The sequence below is a fragment of the Cavia porcellus genome, unplaced genomic scaffold (assembly GCF_034190915.1).
Source record: "Cavia porcellus strain 051 isolate PalLab524CR breed Dunkin Hartley unplaced genomic scaffold, mCavPor4.1 scaffold_6, whole genome shotgun sequence".
Taxonomy (NCBI): Eukaryota; Metazoa; Chordata; class Mammalia; order Rodentia; family Caviidae; genus Cavia; species Cavia porcellus.
The window spans coordinates 46,661,821-46,684,230 of NW_026947489.1; the positions used below are offsets into that span (position 1 = coordinate 46,661,821).

Genomic DNA, 22,410 nt, shown 5'->3' on the forward strand with positions numbered 1-22,410 from the left:
TAGCAAGAAACTAAAAGTACCCCCAAAGACTCATGACTTGGGGACTAGGTGACTGACTTGTGGTAGGTCATATGATGAAATACTGGTCACCACCTTCATTTTCACAGTCAGTTCAGATGAATACACCAGGCTGGAGGTGTAACTCAGTAACAGAGGGCTCAACCTCCAGCACCAAAACACAACAGCTGGCATGGTGATGCACACCTACAGGCCAAACACTCAGGAGGCTAAGGCAGGAGGATCCTTGGGAGCTCAGCGCCAATATCTAAAAAAAAATCAACTATATCCTAATGTATCAGCAGCATCAATAGCTCTCCAAAATACAACACTGAGTAAAAATTACAACTCATATTAGTAATATTTTTATATGAACACAAATATATACATTTATAAATAGTAAAAACCAGGAAAGGAAAGATACACATCAAAATTGCTTCTGAGGAGAGAGGGAAATGACACTGAGGAACACAAAAAAATGTCTTGAGGCTAATATAATTTTTAAATTTCATTTATAAGAGGCAAATATGAAAAATGTAAGCAATGATTCTTGGAGGTGAGTTGTAAATTTATACATGATTTTGTAATATCTTTATATACTCAGTATATACCATGGTGCTTGTTACATTATTCTCTGTATTATTCCTTATATTACTCTTTCTTCATTCTTGTTTTGTTGTTGTTGTTGATCTTTAAGATAGGATCCTGCTACATAGTCCAGGCTGGCCTTGAACTTACTAGGTAATCCAGACTGGCCTCAAACTTGTGATGATCTTCCTGCCTCAGCCTCCCGAGTGCTGGAATTACAGGCATGTGCCACCATACCCTGTAATTTTTTTTCAAATTATGAAATTATCAACTAGTCCTCTTCCCTTCTCCCCTCCCCCACCCAAGGTTTCCATTAAGGAAGAGGAAAAGGCAAAGCTTGCGAACAAGGAAGAGCCCAGAGGAAACACCCACATTGGCAGCAACCACAAAGCAAGCTGATGACACACAACCAGCCTACTTTAAACAGCTAAAACAGAAATCATGCTTTTAAAAAATTGCTAATTTTTTAATTAATTAAAGATTACACTTCACACAGTTACTGGACAATAGAAGCAGCTACTTAAGAAGTCATGCCAATCCAGGTATTGTGGCACACACCTGTGATCTCAGCACTCCGGAGGCTGAGGCAGGTAGATTGTCACAAGTCTGAGGCCAGCCTGGGCTACACAGTGAGTTCAAGGCCAGCCTGAACCACACAGTGAAACCTGGTTTCATAAGCCAAGCACACAAACAGGAAAGATCATATTCAAACATCAACTGTGCCAGCTACCAGCTATGAGACCTTCAGGAAATTAGAAAGACCTCTGTGCCCAAGTTTCATTCCATTAAGATGGGGCTTTTAGGAGCTGTGGGAAGACTAACTGGGACATCATCTCTCACATGTTTTTCACAAAGCTAGGCATATTCTTATTCATTCAATAAAGGCTGGCTGTTCATATCAGAACTGGGATTTGAACTCCATGTATAAGGAATATATTTCAACAAAGCAAACTGATGCACCAGAACAAATGATTATACAACACCTAAGAAAACTGTGTTTTCAATTAAAATGTCCAGGTCAAAGCACTGTGGCAATAAATAAATGAAAAAATAAATAAAACAGAAACTACAGAATGAAAGAAATCCTGCCATAAATAATAGCACTGCAGAGAGAGGAGTTTGTTTATTGTTTGGTTTTTGATACTAGGGATTGAACTCACCACCTTGCGCTTTCCAGGCAGGTGCTTATGCCACTGAGCTAAATCCCCAGCCCCAGAGGTAGTTTTGTGAGTCCAACAAAATGTAAATTATCTCCATGTAAACACAGGAACCATATAGTGAACTCAATGGTAACATCACTATAGGTATTTCTTAGTTGAGAGAGGCCACCAAGTAAGTCCTTAGACAAGCTCAAGCTTGAGAAGATAGCTTTTATAAAAGCTGCTTGGGGAAGAATACTAAAAAGCGCGCCAGAGGGCAGGGGAATGCTTTCAAGACTCTAAGGAAAAAATTCTCTCCATAGGTACTTATTAGGAATTTCTATATTATAATGGATCAAAAGTTTCTAGTTTCCAAATTCAAAAGTGATATAAACAGAAAATTTAAAATATAGCTAAACCAGTAAATGTAAAAATTAGATTTTGATCAATATATTAAAAAAATTTACTGAATTCTCTGGAGGGTCCATCCAAACTTGCACAGACCAAATAATCCCTATATTATATATAACCTTCTAAACTGCAGAAAAACAAATGTTACCAAACAACTCTATAGGTTAAAATGCTTTTGATGTTTACAAATCAGAAGAGAAAAACATGCCATAATAATTTTCATAAAACTAAAAACACTCAGCTTACGTTTGTGTAGGGTTTTTTCCCTGAAAATACTAGTTGGATTTATGAGACAGGAAATTTGAGCATTGGTATTAGAAAATAATAACACCGTAATTTTTTTAAATCACTGGGCCACAGGTGGAGCTCAGTAAGAGTACCTGCCAAGCAAAAGAGCCAGAGTTCCATCTCTAGCACCAAAAACAAACAAATAAAAAATTTAAATTACATTTTTTTAAAAAAATGGTATCTTGATAATGCTAATAAAGTTTAGTCCTTGTCTGTTAGAGACAGTAAAGTAATTATGAAACAAATGATTGCTAGGATTTGCTTTAAAATAAAACACTGATGGAGAAAGCAATGGGGAAGGCAGAGTAGGTTAAAGGAGACTGGCCATGTTTTAAAAACTGCTGAATAAAAATGATTGGTACAAAGAAGTCACCATTCTCTGACTACTTGCAAGTATATCGAGAAATGCCGTAGCGGGTGGGTGCAGAGGCCTATGAGTATAATCTCATTTATTCAGGAGACTAAAGCAAAAAAAAAAAAAAAAAAAAAAAAAAAAGCAACCTAAAGGCCAGCCTGGCCAGTTTTTTCTTTTTTTTGTACCGAGATCAAACTCCGGACCTTGCACTTGCCAGGCAGGCACTTACATTGCTGAGCTAAGTCCCCGGCCAACCTGGCCAATTTAGCAAGACCCTGTCTCAAAATAAAATGTAGAAGGACTGGGGATGTCGCTCAAGGCAGATCCCTTCCTAGGTTGCACCAGGCTGTAAGTTCAGTACTAAGTATGGCAAAAAGAGAAACACAATGCAAACAAACAGAAACCCTGAAACTTTTAAAACCAGAAGTCAAGCCTAACTGGTGAAAAATTCTTCATAACAAAACAGATTATAACAAGAAAAGATTATGAAGACTTCCAATCCCGTCGTTAGTATGGAGCTAGAATGTTCTCGAATGTGCTAGAATGCACTAGGGTTCCTTTCTCTTTTCTCTACCACTTCCTTCCTCTTGTGATTTACCTGTTTCTTCTGTTGCCAGTAACACTATTACCTCAACAACTAGAAACAAATTTTCGGGGCTGGGGATTTAGCTCAGCGGCATAAGCACCTGCCTTGCAAGCAGGCAGTCGTGAGTTCGATCCCTGGTACCGATAAAAACGAAAAAGACAAAAAAAAAAAAAAAAAAAAAAAAAACAAATTTTCAAATTGTTGCCTCATAGCTTACTAAATATTCCAATATTTGCCGGCTTTTAAAATGGAAGACCTAGGGACTGGGGATTTAGCTCAGCGGCATAAGCACCTGCCTTGCAAGCAGGCGGTTGTGAGTTCGATCCCCGGTACCAATAAAAAAAAAGACAAAAAAAAAAAAGAAAACAACAAATGTAAGATCCTCCTCTTTCTGAAGTATGTGTCTCTTCCGCCTCTAATTTTTTGCTCGAAAGTGCCTGCCCAAAATTTGATGACCACAGTTGGTCACTGGGCACCAGTTAGTTTTTAAGGACGGACAAAGTGGGAAAAATAGTCTGATCAAGAAAAAAATAATTGAACAGAACTAAGGTGGGATTGATAAAATATAGGGAAAGTCAGTGGCCAGACAGAAGCATTCATTCATCAACAAGGCATTCACGCTGAAGCAGATGAGAAGGAGGAAGGGGCAGGGGTCGAACGTGGCAACAGGAAAAAGACTTGGTGGTTAATATAAAGGATTAAGAGGTTGTCTGGAGCTGGGGAGGCTGAGACAAGAGGATCCCAAATTCAAGCCCAGCCTGGCCAGATTAGTTACTTAGGGAAAGGCTGTCTCAAAACAAAACATCAAGAAGGGCGGGAAATGTAGTTCAGTGCCAAGGAGCTAAGGTCAATCGTCAGTACAGCAAAGAAAGGAAAAACAAAACCAAAACGAAACACACTTGTTTTGTTTTGCTTTGCTTGGCTGTACTGAGGACTGCGGTCGGGACGCCTCCGGACTCACCAGGTGGCGGGATTCGTCTAGGCAGCGGACAGACATTTGGAAGTTATCTAGGTGGATGCGACAACTAAACCTAAGGGAGTGAGCTGGGTCACATCTGTATTTAGCAGACAAATACAGCCCATGAAGACGCAGGCAGAGGCAGACGCTTTGCAATAAACAAGTAGCGGTATTTCAATCCACCGCGTCGTCCCAGGAAGGGGTGGCCAGGGGTGCGGGCCACACGCAGACGCGGGGAGGGAAGCAGGGAAGCGCCACATCAAAGCCGGGGTCACTCGGAGCGGGTCGGTGGGCCCCAAGAGAGGCCCGAGCCCGCTCGTGGAAGCGCCTCGGGTGCCCACGCGGCCGGGAGGGCGATCCACGTCCAGGGGCCGCCCCAGGGGCCGCCCCAGCTGCCAGGCTCCTCAAGGTCTCGGGGTAGAGGTTTGGGGTCCAACTTCTCCCTTCTCCAGGCCGTGGCTAACCCGAAAGCACTTTATTCTTAGGGTTCTCACGGGCGGGCGAGCAGACAGGCATCGGGGAGCCGTCTCCTCCTGGCAGGGGCGCCCAGGTCAAGTCCCGGTCGCGGCGCAGCTCCCCGGGGAGCGTGCAGAGGCTGCGACCCACCGCGCACCCCCGGCCCCCGGCGCCCCCTCCTGGAGGACCTGGGGCGCCGCCCTCCCGCGCACTCACCGCTCCGACTGCGAATAGTGGCACCGGCCCAGCAGGTTGAGCTTGCATAGGTGCAGGTTCTCGCAGGGTCTGTCGCAGAACTTGCGACGGCAGACGCGGGCTCGAGTGGTGGCCACCACCGAGCGGGTGACGCCGGCCCTGCCCCCGGTCTCCAGCACCACGAAGCGGTCGGGCCCGGCCTCCTTGAGCACCTCCAGGAGCTGCGCCTCGGAGAGCTGGATCTTTTCAAGCAGCGCGTCCAGGCTGAGGCGGCCGCCGTGGGCGCACAGGATCTTGGTGATGAAGCAGCACACCGTCGGGTCCGCCATGGCGCGCGCAGAGCGCTCGGCGAGAATCGAAACTTAGCCCGGAGCTGCACGGGCGGCGCCTCCGCGGAGCCTGGCGCTTTCGCTTTCCCTCTCACCTCTAGGGTCCAGAGGCCAAGCCGCACCGACGGGGTCCTAGGCTCAGACTCACAAGTCAGCGGCGCAGGCGAGCGGGTGGGAAGCAGGCAGCGGGCGCGTGCAAACCTGCGGCGACCACGGCACGACCCGGGCTGGCGCCACCCCCTGCCTGGGTCCCAGAACCGACGAGGGTGAGGCTCCCTGCCGAGCGTGCGGCGCTGCGGGGAGAGAGGAGGAAGTAAAACTGAACCTGGGCTCTGGTGGAGGCTCTTATACCCAGCCCTGAAGAGGCGAGTGACGTGCGCCGGGGGCCACTAGGGCGTCATCTGGCTCCCGCCCCACCCAGCCAGAAAGAGCTGACCCCGGGGCGCGCGGCCTCCTGTGTGGGCGAATCTTCGCCACCGTCCCATTGCTACGAGATCGTTTCCTCGCCGTGCACTTGAAGCAGTATGTTGAGCAAACATGCACGGCCATCAGACGTAGCCCCGGTGTTACCCTGGGTACCCATAATCTCGACCCCGCGCCCCAGATCGAGGTCTGCCTGATCTAGATCGCTGTCGCTTCCTTCCCCACCACAAATCCCTTTTAAGAACCGCGATGATTTCTCTCTTCTTTAACCTCGGGGACTTTTTGAAGAACCACTTCTTGACCCATTCTGGTCTATTCCAAACCGCTGCTTACTCTCCTGATAACAAGAATCCACAAGCGGGCAAGCTTAGACATATCCCAAGATTCAGACTGCCCCTTACCACAGCCCGACTGTTTCCTCCTGTTAATCTGTCTATTCTAAAATATTTGAAAATCCCAAAACTCTGGACCCCAAGTTGGAAAAGGAAAAAGGTTCTCCTCCCAACACTCCAAAAATATAACAAATAGTTCAGGGCTGGGGATATAGCTCAGCAGCACAGCGCCTGCCCAGGTCGGGAGTTCTAACCCTGGTACCTTGCCAGGCAGGCAGGCACTTGTACCGCTGAGCTAAAACCCCCCACCCCAAAAATAAATCTATTTTTATAAATAATAAAATTCATGGGCTGAGTTGCAGTTCACAAGTGCTTGCCTGGCAGGCGTAAAGCCTTATTAAATCCTTAATACAATAATAAATACAGTTAGAAACATTGAGCTGAGAGAGTCACCTTCTGTCCTCTATTTAATTCTAAACAGTCCCTAGAGTCATTCCAGCTTCCACTGTCCTAAGAAAAGTGAACAATAAGATAACATAAACCCAGGAGATCTCTGATGCTCTAGGCGGGAGCACATGTCTATTAAATCTCCCAGCCTGACCTTTGGTCACCTTCACCTTACTCCCTCCTCATTACAGGTTCATGAATATGTACTACATTTTATAAATATAATGAAGAGTAGAGGGAATTCTGGGATGTGCGTGTGTTGAGAGCCCCTGAGCTAACACTGCACCCTGTGAAGAATTCTTATCAGTCACATCTAGTGATTCAGAAGGAGGCACCTAAAGGGAAGCCTCTGGTCTTTAAATTCGAAAAGCCTGATTTTATCACTGTCGTTGCTGCTGCTGCTGCTGCTGCTGCTGCTGCTGCTGCTGCTGCTGCTGCTGCCAGCTGCACCTTTTCTGTTACCCTGACACCTTTTTCCATCTCTGCCATATCTTTTATTGGCATGGACTTTCCCTGATCTTGACTTGCCACTTCCCATGATCATCAATAAATGCAGCTGCTTGCTACTTACTGCTAAGTGTATCCTGGCAATTCTTTCCCCATCATACCCAAGAACCTGGATTCTATTGGCCTGTTCCATGGCAATAACAATAACAGTAATAGTAATAATAATGTAATAGGTTAGCAAGGGTCCTTGTAATGAAAATTAGAACTGAAGCATGAATTTTGAGCCAAAAGGTTTTAGGTAAAAGTGAGAGGAAATATGGAAAAGCATAGCTCTGGCAAAGATCAAGCCGATTCCCTCACAGGGAAAGAAAGAGCAAAGAGGGGAAGTGTTCCAGCTTGAGTAGCTGGAGGGGATGCACTCTGATGTAAGGGTTTAGACTGACTCATCCACCACTGTGGTCAAGGGCCAGGTTGATACTTATCTCTGGCTCAGTTTAAATCCCCCTGGCTAAAGGCTCAACTGTTCCCATGAAAGGATATTTTTGCTTGGGGCAGTTTGTCACTAAGCCTCTGCTTTTCCTGGAATTCAGGCAACTATGGGTTTAGGGCAGTGGCTGGACACTTACAAGCAGTTGTTGGGGGGAGAAGGTCTGAACTGAACATCGAAAACACTGATAACAGGAGTTCTTATGAATCCAAATATTACATTACTTACTCTTACTTCAGGGTCCCTTGTCTGGAAGAGGGATGGCATAGGTGAGGCAAATTTAGGGCTAGTAAACTTTGTTCTGCTGACTTTTAGACAGTCATTCCTTAAATGACAAATGTGTATATACCCAGAGCTGAGAATAATATGACCCACAGTTTTACAAAATGAAGGCCAAGCTTTGTTCCACTTACAGTCCCCTATTGGCAATTATAGATCCAAGGCAAAAGTCACGTGTTTTAGCAAAAAACTGTTAAGTCTCTGAATACTACGAAAGAAAACACAAACTGCTTTTCAACGGGTAAGTGGTTTGTCCTTTATCCCTATGGTGGTCTCTATGCATGACCATGTCAGTAATAACAGTCAGTAATAACAATAATAATAAAAATCTATCTGCCAAATTACAAATTCTTTGAAAACAAAATGACACTTCCGTGTGGCGATGGATGGGAAATGAAGGACTGTCTTAGGAATAGAGGACTGTGGAAAGAAAACCAGCCAAACTCAGGGCCCATGTAGCATCATCTGACTTCTTGTTGCCTCTGGCTGATGCTTCTTTAATCCACTTGGCCTTGTTTGTGGTCTGACAGGTTCCGAGGGACCTTGTATTATCAAATTGATTAAGCTTAATGTGTTTGTTGGCTGGCTTACATTAGACAGTCTACTAGGAACATGCAGAAACCTAAGAAACAGTCCCTGTACTCAAGAAGCACCCAGATCTGTGGTTAACGCTGTAGGGAATTCAAGAGTACAGAGTCTCACCAGGACCACTCCTTCCAATTTAAAATCACGGAGAACAATTGGGGTTGTAGAAAGCAAGGACATAGGTGACATTCAGGGAATTTTTGAAACAGGTGTTGTCACAGTGCAGCTTCTCAAGGAGATACTGACATGGAACTTAGAATGCAGAGAGTTCCTGATTGCAACATCGAAGTCAAAGGAGAAGGCAAGATGGGGCCGGGGAGCTGTCAGACTCGTGTGCAAATGTGACAGGGTCTTCCGCAGCCCACCAGGAAGCTCTGGAGCTGGAGTGCAACCAAAGGCAGAAAAGGCAAGGCCCTTGTAGTGGAGCGGGAAAATTTCTAAACCAAACCAAAAAGAAGGCTCTTTGCAGAAAGCAGATAAGAGGGCAGCATTTAAGGCAGCATTTAATCTTTACGCCCACCAGTGAACTGTTGGGTCTTCATGCCAGCAGACTGTTGTGAGATAATTCCACAAAGGTAACAGTCCTGAGTTTATAGAGAGCTTAGTTTACATAGATTTTAGAAGTGGGAAGTACAAAGCAAGTGACAGAATGTTACATAACTGGTTACAAGCGTTGAGTCATATATTGACAGGCAGGCTAGTCTTGAACAGATTTGCTCAAACAAAGGAATTGTTTCTCAGAATACAGAAACACTCCAGGGAACAAGGGGAAGGGACCCTTACACAGTGAGGATAGTAAAGGCATTACCATACCATAGAAACTTTTGGAAGAGGGAGCCCTTACAGAGTGAGCATAGTTAAAGGCTTTCTTGACTAGCCTGGGGTGCCTAAAGGTGTAGATAATTACTCTGACTCAGTGCTCATCAGAGATCCAAAGTTGGGCTTTAGACAAGTTGTCAAGATCAATTGAATTCAGCAGAAGCAACAGAACAGAAACTTGGTCAGAGATCTCTAATTGATCATGAAATACCCTAAGTTTATTATTTTATAAACGTGTTCTTATATTATAATTGTGCCTCAATAATACCACGCTAGCTTGCTGTCACTGGTGGGGGCCAACAGGGAAGAACAGGACTTTAATTGGAACACTGGGAGAGATCCAGAAAGAGCTAAAGATAATGGGCCATCAGCTTAGTATCCTCCTGCAAGCTGGGCAGCAAGCCTTGGCTTGAAAGGCAACCTGAGTGACACCTGTGTGAGGTGTAATCCATCCTCACATCACGTGAGTCCCCTTCTGTCTTTGAATGCAGGACAGTTTTTTCAGAACTGTTCTTTCTGTAAAGAAGCTTAGAAGAGAAAAGTAAAGGGTGTGGCCCCTGTCACTTCAGTTGGTCTCAAGGCCACAGCTGGTCCTCATCGTATATCTCCATGATTTTTTCCAACCCTCGTACCCCTAACTCCAACCTCAGCAGATCTCAGCAGCTTATGAGGTCAGGCGCCTCAATCCTCATTCCTAAAGGGTCTGAATGTTTCCCAGCCAGGGTTGCTGCTCTTGTCCATTCTCAGTCATATTTGGGCAAAGGGGGACCAAGAGATACCCAAACAAGTCACTGGAATTCCACACATATTCCACCCTGCCCCATTGGGTACCAGCAACCCTGGCCCCTTTTACTGATCAGCATCAATTGATTCTCACAAGATAACCATTCCTTTCTTTACCTGCTAGTTTTAGATCTCTCTGACCATAGGAGGATCAAGCATTTAGAAGCAGCCATCGTTTGTAGCCTAATTGGATCTCTCTGTGTCTCTGAGCAAGGAGACCTCTAACTGCAGAATCCAGACTTGGAACAGGAAAACCCAACAAATCATTGAAACAATGTTAAGGGGAGCAACTTGCATTCCCACATAATCGCCAGACCTGCATATTCTTTCTGTGAGAGCATAGCACCCTAATAGAGTATTATCTGATTTAAGGGGTACCTCATCATGTCCTAGGGAATATCATCATTTAGTGTGTCACCCCACCCACGCTGCCTCTTTGGCTGGATCTCTTGCTGTTGTGTTGTTCCCAGAAGTGTATTTGGACAAAACTGGAGTGCAGAGTGGAGCACAGAGCAGGACAAGTGGAAATCAGCTCTTGTATCCCCCAACCCTGAGTGTCTACTAGATGTCTGGTAGGCTGAGTTTGTGTTCTCTGAAATGGAAGAATTAATCCTAATAGAGGTTGAGTAGGAAGTATTTATTGAGAAACAGGAAGCTTCTGTCTAAGAGGGACATGGTGGGGCCCGAGTGGGTGGCCCCTTCAACAGAATCTTTAACTACCATTCCAACACTTTATCCAGTAATAGCTTCTGCATGATGAGTTACATGATGTGATCAATGGATGCCACGTTCACAGGTTCAGTCTCCCCATTTCTTAGGCCATGAAGAGTTGTGTGGTAAGATACTATATTATGGGAGATTCTTGTCTTTGGATCAGGCAATCTTTAATTACATCATCCTGGTAAGACTATAATACAGCTGCCATCCATGTTCAGCTTTAAGCACACATAGAGTTAATCTATCCTCAAACCAAGCTTTGGCTCCTTTTCTCCTTGTTTAGCCCAGGTGAAGCTGGGGGAGGAATTCTGGGACAACTATAGTGAGACAAGGAAATCTGGATTAACTGGCTCACACAGTTTGCTTGTACCCTTTGATCCTGCTTATTCAAGAATAATTCCAGAATGTACATATTTCATTCTATGACACCTTTGGGACTGATCCTACTCACACTAGCCAGTTCTGAGTCTATGGTCTGCCAAGTCCCACAATAAGCTAGGAATTATTTTTCAAAAGCAAGAATCAATCATTGAGTTTGGCATGATTTTGTTCCACATCTTAAGGATCCTAAACCGTGATTCTTCTATTGGTCTTTCCATAAGTGCTGCATTACAAATATTTTTCATCATACCTCCAAAAGTATAGGCTATGCCAAAGCAAAAGGCTGTATCATACAGCTTTGCCCTTTTAAAGAGTTTTTCTTGCTTTGAACTCCAATCAGTGCTGGCTGCTTTCTGTGTAACCCAACTGCTGTTGTTTGAATGTATATTTCAAAAGTTCACGTGGCCAGGGACTTAGCTCAGCAGCATAGGCGCCTGCCTTGCAAGTGCATGGTCGTGAGTTCGATCCCCAGTACATGTGTTGTAAACTTAGTTCCCAAGTTCATATGTCAATGTTATTTGGAGGTGGGGCCTTTGGGGAATGATTAGGGTTAAACCAGGTCATGACAGTAGCACCATCATAATGGTATCAGTGACTTGATAAGAAGAATGAGGAAACCTGAGCCAGTTTGCTCCATTTTGCCATATGATGGTCTCCATCATGTTATCACATAACAAGAAGGCCTTCACCAGATAGTCAACACTGTGCTCTTAGACCTACTCTAGAACCTTATGCTAAATGAACTTCTACTCTCCTGAGTCACTCAATCTCAAGTTGTTATAGTTTATATCTAGATCTCTCCCCAAAGCCTCATGTGCTCAGAGATGGGGTTTTGGAGAGACGACTGGATCATGGAGGCATGATAGTCATCAGTAGATTGTCCCATGGGTAAGTTTATAGCTAAATGTAATGTTGAGGTGAAGTGTGATTGGAAGAGGTGGGTCTTTTGGGGCACAGCCTATAAGATTTACCTCCTTCCTCTCTTTTCCCCCCATCTTTTTCGGCTTCCCGCTACCATGCCATTAGCTGTTTTTCCTCTGTGATAACCCTCTGCCATGATGTCCTGCCTTGGAGGTGGTGGAATATGGATTGAAACTTTCTACAAAGTATGAGTCAAAATAAAATTTTCCTACTTTTAAGTTGTGAATGTTGGTATTGTGTTTCGGTTACATGAAAGTAACTAAGACAGATTTTGGTACCAGAGAAGTCCAATCATTGTTATGAAGCTATAAGACCATGTGGTTTAGAAACCTTTGGAACAGGCTTGTGAAAAGTTCACAAAATTTTGAGAGATCGCAACAGCTGAGCTTGCTGGAAGTTTCTGGTTAGAGCACAAAAGACCTGAATGCTGACAGTAATGCAGCCAGGCTTGGAAGTTTCAGTTGAGAGCAAGGACTCCAGTAGAATTGGACTCCAGGCCATGTATACTTTTGTAGAAGGTCTGTCTACATTTTGCTCATGTCCTCAGACTTTGCAGGAGACTGAGATTATAAACATCAGACCAAATAATCTGGCAGAGGAACTTTTAAGACAACCAAACATTCAGGCAGTGGTTTGGATACTGTTGGGTGCTTTTAGACAGCTCTATCTACATTGAGAAGCAAGAGCAAACAACCCAGTAGAAGGATTTTAAAGTTTTGAGTTTGGACAGAAAACAAAGGTCCAGTAAAGTTGGGGTCTGCAAAAAGAGAAGACAATTTGGTTGCGAAAAGATCAGCATTAAAAAATGAGCCAAGTACTTTGGGACAGGACAATAGGAAAAAAATGACTTAAGGATATGTGAGGAACCAAAAAGGATTCACCCTTTGATCTGTTGAAGGATCACCTTGGGCTTTGATTTCCCCAGATCTCAGTTTACCTTGCTCATTAAGGCACTTAAATGCCTCTGCAACCACTAACAAGATGCAACAGAGCTTGGCTACTGATTCAGTTGGCAGCAGACCATGGCTGGTTTTATGTGCATGGAAAATGCAAGAATTGTGTGGTCAGGAAGGTTTCTACCCAGATTTCAGAAGGCCTTAGAGACCAGGCAGCGTCTCCCAGAGAAGGAAGTGTGATAAGCTATAAGAGAGAAGCCAAAAGTGCAGTGAAGATGCCCGGAAATTGGAAAACACAGGAACATGGAACATCTCAAGAAAGCAACAAGGAATGAGAAAAACCAGCCAAAAAGAGAAACAAAGAACAAAGATTACAGATTCATAGAGGAAAGTGTTTCTGAAGTTTTGAACCATCAGCAGGGTGCCAGTGCCATAAGGGTGGAACCTCCCAAGCTCTTTAGATTTCATACCTCACCACAACTTGCCACAGGACATGAGACTACAGGATATGTTCAGCTAGATTTCAGTCTTGGTCTATGTTGTACTAAAATGCTAAAAAACTAAAATAGTTAAAAGATTGTTATTAGCAAAAATAGTAAAAGGATAGTTATTAGCAGTATTGTCATTCTGTGCTGTGCTCATTACCCTAGTAACCACGCACCAACCACATAGTTATAGATGAACTGACCACGTAGTCACACTGTTCTGTATGCATGGGTCCCTGTTTCCCTAGTAACCTGTTTGTTGTGTCAATCTTTGTTCCCTTTGTAAGAGACAAATGATGCTGTGTCAACCATCGTTCCCTTTGTGATAGACAAATATTCCTGGAATTGGCAGACCAAGGGCTATGAATTGGTTAAACACCAACTGTGAAATGCCTCTGACCTCAAGCAAAGGGGAACAAAGGCCCACCTTGTTTCTGTTTCTCATCGCTATGTACTTAATGATCAATGAGCTAATCATAAATGAACTATAAAAATCTGTCAAAATTCTAACTCAGTTGCACAGCTTTGCAAACTCCATCTGCACTGTGCCACTGGGTACCAGCTTAAATAAAGTGCTCTTTACAGACGTCTTGCCCCCCACCCCATGACAACCGACAACATCACGGGGCTTGTTTTTTTGGGGGGATACGACAGTCTAGTCCCATTCCTTTCTATTCTCCTATCTTTCCTTCTGGGGATGTAAATGTTTATTCTGTGTCTTTGTATGTCAGCAATGTTTAATTTCCTTTTGATTTGTATAGGGGCTCACAGCTAAGCATTTCCCTTAAAACTCAGAAGAGACCGTGGACTTGGGCTTTTCAGTTTCAGATAAATCGTTGGGACTTTGGGAACTCTTAGAGATGGACTAAATGCCTTTAACATAGGAGATGAGCATGAGTCTTTTGGAGACCAGAGGTAGAATATTATGATTTGTATCTAGATGTCAACCCAAAGCCCCATTGCTCATAATGGCGGGCTTTGGAAAGGTGATTGGGTCATGAGGGCCTCATCAATGGATACTCATCAATGGATCAGTCCACTGAGTTTATAGTTAAATATGAAGTTGAGGTGAAGCCTGGGGAGAGGAGGCGGATTACTATGGGTACAGTCTGCAGTCTCCCTCCTCCTCCCTCTGCTCCCTACACCATCCCTGAAGGTACTTTTCCTCTGCTATGTCAACCTGCCTTGGAGCCAGTAGACTATGGACCAAAACTACAAACCAACCAAAATAAACGTTTCCTCCTTTAAGGTGTAGGTGTCAGTATTGGATCTAGCAGCAAGAAAGTAACTAAGTTACAGGATCTTGTTTTAACAAAAGAAAATGGACTGAGACATTAGTATATACATGGAAGTGTTATTCTTTGGAATGGAATATATTTCCTCGAAAACCCCAACATTCCTTACAGGTTATAGGCTTATTTCCAGGAAGAGATATGAGCTACAGTATTTCATTTTTTGGTTTGCGTGGTATGTACAAGCACACTGACAACTACTTGTTTTCTAAAAGTTTTAGTGAACTGGGTAGCTCATTAAATCTTCATAGGATTTAGCTGCCACTTCCTGGAGTACATGTTTCATGCAAATGGTTCTAGAAAATTTAGACATCCTGCTCAATGTGCTTCATCAAGGCAGGGAATTAATGTGACACTCTGTTCTGGTTCTCTTCCAAGTATAGTATAACTGAAGACTTGTGAATACTCAAGGATCTATGGCAAAACAATAAATACTCATTGTTTTGACTTAGATCTGAGGTGTCCCCCAGAAACCTTACTTTCCACTTGGGAAAGTGACTGGATCATGGAGGTGTTATATTCATTGATGGATTAGTCCACTGAGTCCGTAGCTGTAGCTAAAGGTGCTCTGAAGAGGTGGGGCTGATCAGAAGAGGCGGCACTGGGAGCATGGCCTGGAAGGGTGTATTTCACTTCGCAGCTCCTCCTTCACTCTCTGTTTTCTACAATGACGTAAGCAGTTTTTCTCCACCATGTTCTTTCACTATGTATTTCCTGTCTTGAAATCACACCACCAGGCAAGGGCCAATGCCTCTAAAACTGTGAGCAAAATTATACCTCTTTTACTTTAAGTTTTGGCTATTGGATATTATGTCTCAGCAAAGAGAAAGTGACTCGGACACTTGTTATACATTCCATGCAAAAATTAAATATTTCCTGGTTGGAACAGAAAGTAATGCACTCACCAAACCATTGTCCATAAACCATGCTTCAGATTGCATAAATCTGCTCTGGGAAAGATGTTATTATGTCCACTCTCTGTAGGTGTGGCCAGTGCTTGCAGTAGTCTATAGTTATTCTCTAGGACCATTCAGTTGCTTCAAACCTACAGAAGCAAGTTAGATGAAGAAAAATAATGATTGCATTTCTTCATCATTTAGATACTTTAGAATGGTACTAATTTCTGCCATAGCCATACTCTGCAGTGTTTATTCTAGTGATTGTATTGGTCTAAAGGGCAGGGCAATTTCAGATGCTCTGCACAGGCTTCCCTCCTACAACAGCGTCCCACTCTACAGAGCCATAATGAATGCAAGGGTAAGCCTAACTTCCAAAGTAGGTCAGTCTCAACTACACACTTCAGGATTAGGGAAATGATAACTGGTGAGCCTAAGGACACAAGGAGCCCATCATAACCTGGACTTGGTTAAGGCTCCCTTTGCCTCTACTCTAATATGGAAACCATGCAGATGCTTCAGGTCTCTGAGGATCATGAGTTGACTTCTGGCACTGTGTCAACAGTCACCAGACTGTCTAAGCATTTCTGTTTCTGAAGGGTTTCATCATTCTAGTGAGCGTTACTGACCTCTTTGGAGAGGAGGATTGGAAGAGCTATAATTCTGACATAGTGTTACAAGTCCTTCACCTTGAGGATGAAGGCCTTGAAGAGGCCACCTCTTCAGCTTGGTGGGTTTTGAGGCTGCATACCAGTTCAGGAACTGGATAAGGAACTGTGATTCTGTTGGCTGTCTGTTTGCCATAATTTTCTGCTTATAAATTCTTGTCTTTTTTAGATAGTGCATGTTAAACAGCACTTTGTTAACTACTTATTTATTTTCACCCTAGGGTAAAACATTGTTCCGTTGACTGAAGCTCTTCCCATATCAAGTCCTATGAGCCACATTCTGACTTTGTCATTACAAACCTCAGCTTCTGCTGTTAAGTTCCATTGCTTGGTGTCTGTTGCACCAGGATCCTATGATTCTCACTGTTATCAGTGAGTAAAGTTTCAGGACAGCTTCTATGTCCTGCAGAAAACACCAAACTTCTTGGTGACATGGTGCCCCTCTCACTGGTACATTCTTGATGCTTGGATGAATGTGGGTCTCTGGAGTCATCCTATGGGTAAGAATCCTCTGGTGGGTTTTTTGACCTAAGATTTCACTATGCTTTTTTTTTTTTTTTTTTTTAGTTTTCTAATCTGTTGGGAGCCATTAAAACTGGAAATTGAACACACATGCAGGACTGCTACATGGACAGGGCAAGATAAAATCATAGCTGAGGACACCTGGCCCCAACTCCAATTAACTAAATAAAGACTGTAGCTGCAGGCATTTCACCCCTATAATGATGCAACATGGAGATCTTCTCCTAAAATACTTCCGCTTGTTAACATAATTTGTTACTTAGAAAAGTCCTTGAAAGTTGTGTTCAGTTTCCTGTGTTTTCTACTGTAATCCCCTAAATAAAGATGGGCTTCCCAGACATCCCGTCTTAGCCCCCAGTGTCTCTGAACTCTGCAAGGGGTTTTGATCCTCCTGCAGACCTAATCATACCACTTCTCTCATTTATTTAAGCCTTCATCATACACTCATTTGGGATTCTGGGGATCCAGGACAGGTCTCTGGTAAGTGGCATCTGGAACAGGGACCTGAAATCCTTGGATTAGGCTAAAATTCCAAGTAAGTCTGCCTAGAGTGAAAAGTCTGGATACAGAGGAGGTCTTCGCATGATGAAAACTTCAGCGGAGATGTTGGGAGAAGAAAGGGAGGAACAAGATGAGTCTTCCCGCTGTGAACAAACCGTTTTTATCCGGGAGTAAAAATGGGGCAAGAGATTTCAGCCAACCAGCAAAGTGACTTGAAAGGGCATCGAGCTTCTGGGTGAGGGGAGAAAGAGGTTCAAAGGTGCAGCCTGTTAAAGGATGAAGATTAACTTCCCCCACAAGCTTTCTCGGAAGCAGGAAAGCAAAAACCAGCCACAAAGGCAGTTGGCAGCACCGACCACAAAGACATCTGCGTACTTTTCCAAGAACTACCGTGCCCACTGAGATTTCCTGGCTTTCACAAATCCACCCCAAAATGTACCTGTTGTGCCCCTCTGGGCAGCTGATGTGGCCCTTGTGCCTATGCCCCCACTGTATATAAGCTTATGACTTCCTCCCTTCAGGTTTGCTGTCTGTCTGTGAGATGACCTCTCCCCCATGCCAAATAAACTTCTTCCTGGCAGGGTGCTCCGTTGTCCTTGCGTGGGTTATGGTCTCTCTCTTTGACTTTTAAATAATTACAGCTGCTCCAAGGCCTTAAATGCTCAGGGTTTTGTGAGCCAAAGAAAGACAGCAAAAATGTTGAAAGAAGTATAATCCATGGTTTCCTCAGACAGGCACTATAGACATTGATAATTGGGAAAGAGTTGGAAAGAATCTTAAAAAGGCACATAGAGCAGGAAAAATGATTTCCCTGAGACATTCTCTATTTGGAATCTAATTTCTTCAGTTTTGAGTCCGTTACAGAGCTTGTAGCCAATAGCTTCGGATTAGAACACGGATGGGGATAAGAAGAAACAGTGGGTGAAGGGATGCTGGGAAGTGAATAGATGGTGAAGACAGATCAGCATGAGAGAAGCCAAACAGACCAACAAACAGGCTTAAAAGAATTCACAGAAGGGGCTGAGGCTTTAGCTCAGCAGGTAAGTGCCTGCTTGGCAAACTTGAGGTTGAGAGTTTGATCCCTGGCACACAAAAAAATAAAAAATAAAAGGGAAAATCTGCTTATAAGAAAAAGGAAAAAAGGGGCTGGGGATTTAGCTCAGCGGCATAAGCGCCTGCCTTGCAAGTCGTGAGTTCGATCCCTGGTACCGATAAAAATGAAAAAGACAAAAAAAAAAAAAAAAAGTATCAATCTTACCAGTTGTTAGGCATGGGACAAATACATTCTAAAGAATCATAAATATATATGGAACGATTTGTTGCATGCTTGATTCCAGTATTTACTCCTCTTTTGTGGATTGCGATTAAGAAGTGTCTTGATGATTGTGGGCTTATTGGGATGGCCACAAGGAAACTGGCTTGGAGCAGTATTTTAAAATCAAGTCCCAAGCAGGGGAGGAACCAAAAAGCTCAAGCTGCACCTGGAGCTTGGCCCAGATAAGGGAGGTAAAGAAACAATGCTGCTTGTTTTAGCTGCAAGAGGAAATCAAGATTACAGTTGAATCTACTCAAAACTCTGTTCAAATCTCTCCAGATTCTTGCATTGTCCAATTGCTTATTTTTCCATTGACAAAAATTGGAAAATCTATAAATACAGAAAGTGTTCCTAAGGATTTCGGATCTTCTGATAACTTACCGGGTTCAACAGATTAAGCAAGACCATTCCGAGACAGAACTGATAATATAAAAAGCATTTAAAGGGCTTTTAGATATAGGAACAAATGATTCAGTTATTGCCCAACACCGCTGACCTATGACATGGCCTCTGGGTGTGACAACTACAGATCTACAGGTGTGATAATGTTTCTCACCCTAGTAAAAAATTTGAAATTGATTTAACCTAGAGGGATACAAAGAGTGCCTTTGTGCCACATGCAATTGACTTGCTTTTGAGTTACAAATTTATGATCAATTTAAAATAGTAACCACAAGGGTGTGGAGGAGACTTCCTTCAGTGGATGAGAGAGACCTTCCAAGATTTGATTTCTAGCCATCAGGGTCTAAATCCATTCCAGAATTTTGCCATTAAAAGTACATATAAATGGTGCAAGGCACAGAGAACTTTCCCTGGGGCTGCCTGGCCTGGTTTGTGAGGTGGGACCTGCACTGCAGCGTTGGGATTTGCAGCCCTGCCTCCCATATGCTGAGGAGTAAACCCCACGAGGGCCAGTCAAGCCCTTTAATGGCTAGCCCCTCAGCAGCGCTGCAGCACTTAGCCTGGGGCCAGGAAGGCAGGATGTGGTTCCAGAGAGATTGGACAGGGCTCTGGCCTGCCCAAGCCACCCTAATTTTTCCTATCACCTGTGCGCACACGCTCTTTATACATCTAAAGTTTACCCTGCAGCGGCACTTGGATCCCCAACAGTGAAGCCTCCAGGACAGAATAAGAGCACAACCTATGTGTAGCAATGGCAAGAGAGAGCCCAAGGTGCCTGAATACGAATACAGAGTTTTTTTACTCTACACCTCACTACAAAAATTCCTTATAATCTTCAGGTCTAAAAATACTTAAATGTGCACACAGTTTAAATTTCAAAAAAACAAAGGGAGACTTCACCTCATAATACGTTTCACTTGGCAGTATGTACTATTTAAAAATTTTTAAATTCTAATAAAGACGCAACTACTGTAGCAGAAAATGCAATCAAATAAAAACTAAAGAGTCCATTTGAAAGATCTTCATACTGGACAATAAAAGCACCCAGTCCAGTGCTAATGTGGGGTTAAGGGTATGCTTATGTTTTTCCAGAGAATGCTGAACAGCCTATCTGGGTGCCAGAATGTTCTGTTTAGCTATATCATGGGCCCAAACCCAGCTCTCCAGAAGCTGATTCTCAGTCCTATGACATTGATGCCTTAGAAACTACACAACTGACAGAAAAAGATGAAACTAAAACCAACCTTAATTGACCCAGGATACCCAGGAGATGGTAACCAAAGACAAAACCAAAGGTCTAAATAAGTAATGAGTATATAAAAATGACCAAACTAAAAGTTTAATGAAAGAAAGGGACATACAAGTTACTAGCATTCTTAAGATAAAATATAAAAATTTGTTCATTATAGATAAGATTTTATCTTAAATCCTTTTATAACAAGATCTCTGCTAATTGGCCTATAACAAATCTGACTAGTCAATTTATAGTTATAAATTCTAAATTTGTAAAAAAAATTATTGTAATGCAATTTGGCTAAAAATATATTTAAGTGCACTCTGATGTGTAAGATGTTTGTCAGTCTGTTTGTGTATCTGTTGTTTGTTTGTCCAGTCTGTTTGTAAGCAGTTGTTGGGAGTCAAATTAGTTAGTGATAGTTTATACACATGGAGCCAAAAACACAAGTGCCCATATAAGAGTGCCCAAGTGGCATGAAGCACCTGAGAAACGCCTTGAAGGCATGGGGTGCTGGAGGTGAGCAGGTGTCCAAACCCTAAAAACATGGGATGTAAGAATCTAGCTAGTTCAGCTAAGGGGCATAATAAATAGCCCCCTGGGACTTTAGAAAGTTCTCACAGACCCCAGCAAACTGTGTACTTGTTTCTGTGTTTGTTTGAATCTGGACAGATTGTCTATCAGATCCATCTGTCCATGTTTGTCCATTGTTCTGCCCTATAAACCATTGTTCTTTTTATTTTTGAGCTCAATAATTTTTTCTCTTTTTCCTTTGTATTCTTTTTCTTTTTCTTTTTTTTTTTTTTTTGTCTTTTTCCTTTTTATTGGTACCGGGGATCGAACTCACAACTGCCTGCTTACAAGGCAGGCACTTATGCCGCTGAGCTAAATCCCCAGCTCCCTCTTTTGTATTCTTGAACCATTTGATCAAAGTATTGTTTGAGTTACAGATTTACAAAGCATGGTTCCACCTGAGCTGCAAGTTGGTCCAAATGACACAAAGACTGTATATATAAATATATTGTTGTTTATTAAGGACTTGAGAGTCTCATTATTTAAAAAAAATTAGTGGGTTAAATATTATGGTTGGCTGGCCTTGAATTAAGGCCAGCAGCTTCCTGATGATGTTGATTTCAAGCAGGAGCCTAAAGAGATGTCTTTCTATGGTCTGTTGGCCATTTCAGAACTTAGGCAGTGAAATGGTCAATTCATTAGAAAGAAAGAGCTTGAAGCAACCCCTTCGCTACGGTGAGCAGCTGTGAGCATGGCAAGCTCCTGTGGCCCAGGACAGGAGCCACTGGCATTTACTGGGACCCATGCCATGCTGAGACTTGGAGTGCTGGGAAAGTAAGCAACCCCTCTGCCCTGGTGAGTGGCTGTGAGCATGGCAGACTGTGGGGGCCCAGGACAGGAGCCACCGATGTTCACTGCAACTCCAGACATGCTGGGACCTGGAGAGCCAGGAAACCAATCAACCCCTCCCCACTTGCCTGTTTGGTTTTGTTGAGCTTCAGTATACATGAAGGTGTGGCCAGCAATTTTGAGAACAGGAGACTCTATGACAGCCATTAGTGACTTCGCTATTGTCTGGTTTTGAAAACCTAAAACACCTTTCTCCTTCAGTTCAGCTCAATTTTATACTACGTTGTTTTATATGAATTCTCTGTATGCAAAGACATGGACAACTATTTGGAAGAAATCAAGAGACTATGATAGACAGTGAAGATCTCAGCTCGTCTAGCTTTGAAATTTATACTTACGTTCTTGTCTTATGTCCTGTTTTTTTGTTTGTTTGTTTGTTTTTGTTTTGTCTTTTTCATTTTTACCGGTACCAGGGATGGAACTCACAACTGTCTGCTTGCAAGTCAGGCATTTATGCTGCTGAGCTAAATCCCCAGCCCCCCAGCCCCCTTATGTCCTGTTTTGTTGTGTTTAATTTTACCCCCTTTAAAATAAAATTTAAAAAATATTATGATTGGGTTTTTCATCAGTCATAAAAAATAAATATATATATTTTTTAGTAAAATGAGTAAACAAAATCCCCTGAGGTTTGGATTATTGGACAGGACTGATAAATAAGAAAGCAGCTGCCTGGTAACATTTTTAACCAGTTCTGGTTTTTTTTTTTTTTTTTTTTTTTTTGTCTTTTCAATTTTTATCGGTACCAGGGATCAAACTCACAACTGCCTGCTTGCAAGGCAGGCACTTATGCCGCTGAGCTAAATCCCCAGCCCCAGTTCTGGTTTATTGATTAGAGGCCCTGGTGATCTCCACAG

The 22,410-nt window shown here is 43.2% G+C and overlaps 1 protein-coding gene and 1 non-coding gene across 3 annotated transcripts in view; one reads left to right on the plus strand and one right to left on the minus strand.

Annotated features, from left to right (window-relative positions):
* Positions 1-5,627, minus strand: part of Zc3hav1 (zinc finger CCCH-type containing, antiviral 1) — a 55,261-nt gene extending 49,634 nt beyond the window's left edge. Inside the window, exon 1 of one of the 2 annotated variants that reach the window (XM_063250566.1) lies at positions 4,995-5,627. In XM_063250566.1, coding sequence (XP_063106636.1) covers positions 4,995-5,302 — 308 coding nt within the window. In that variant the 5' untranslated portion in view covers positions 5,303-5,627. The remainder of the gene's footprint in view (positions 1-4,994) is intronic. The other variant, XM_013158707.3, reaches the window with a different exon arrangement.
* A 15,597-nt stretch (positions 5,628-21,224) lies between these two features.
* LOC111758491 (small nucleolar RNA SNORA2/SNORA34 family) lies at positions 21,225-21,361 on the plus strand. Its single transcript, XR_002792677.1, has one exon. It is a non-coding gene; the product is annotated as a small nucleolar RNA SNORA2/SNORA34 family (small nucleolar RNA).
* The last annotated feature ends 1,049 nt before the right edge of the window (positions 21,362-22,410 follow it).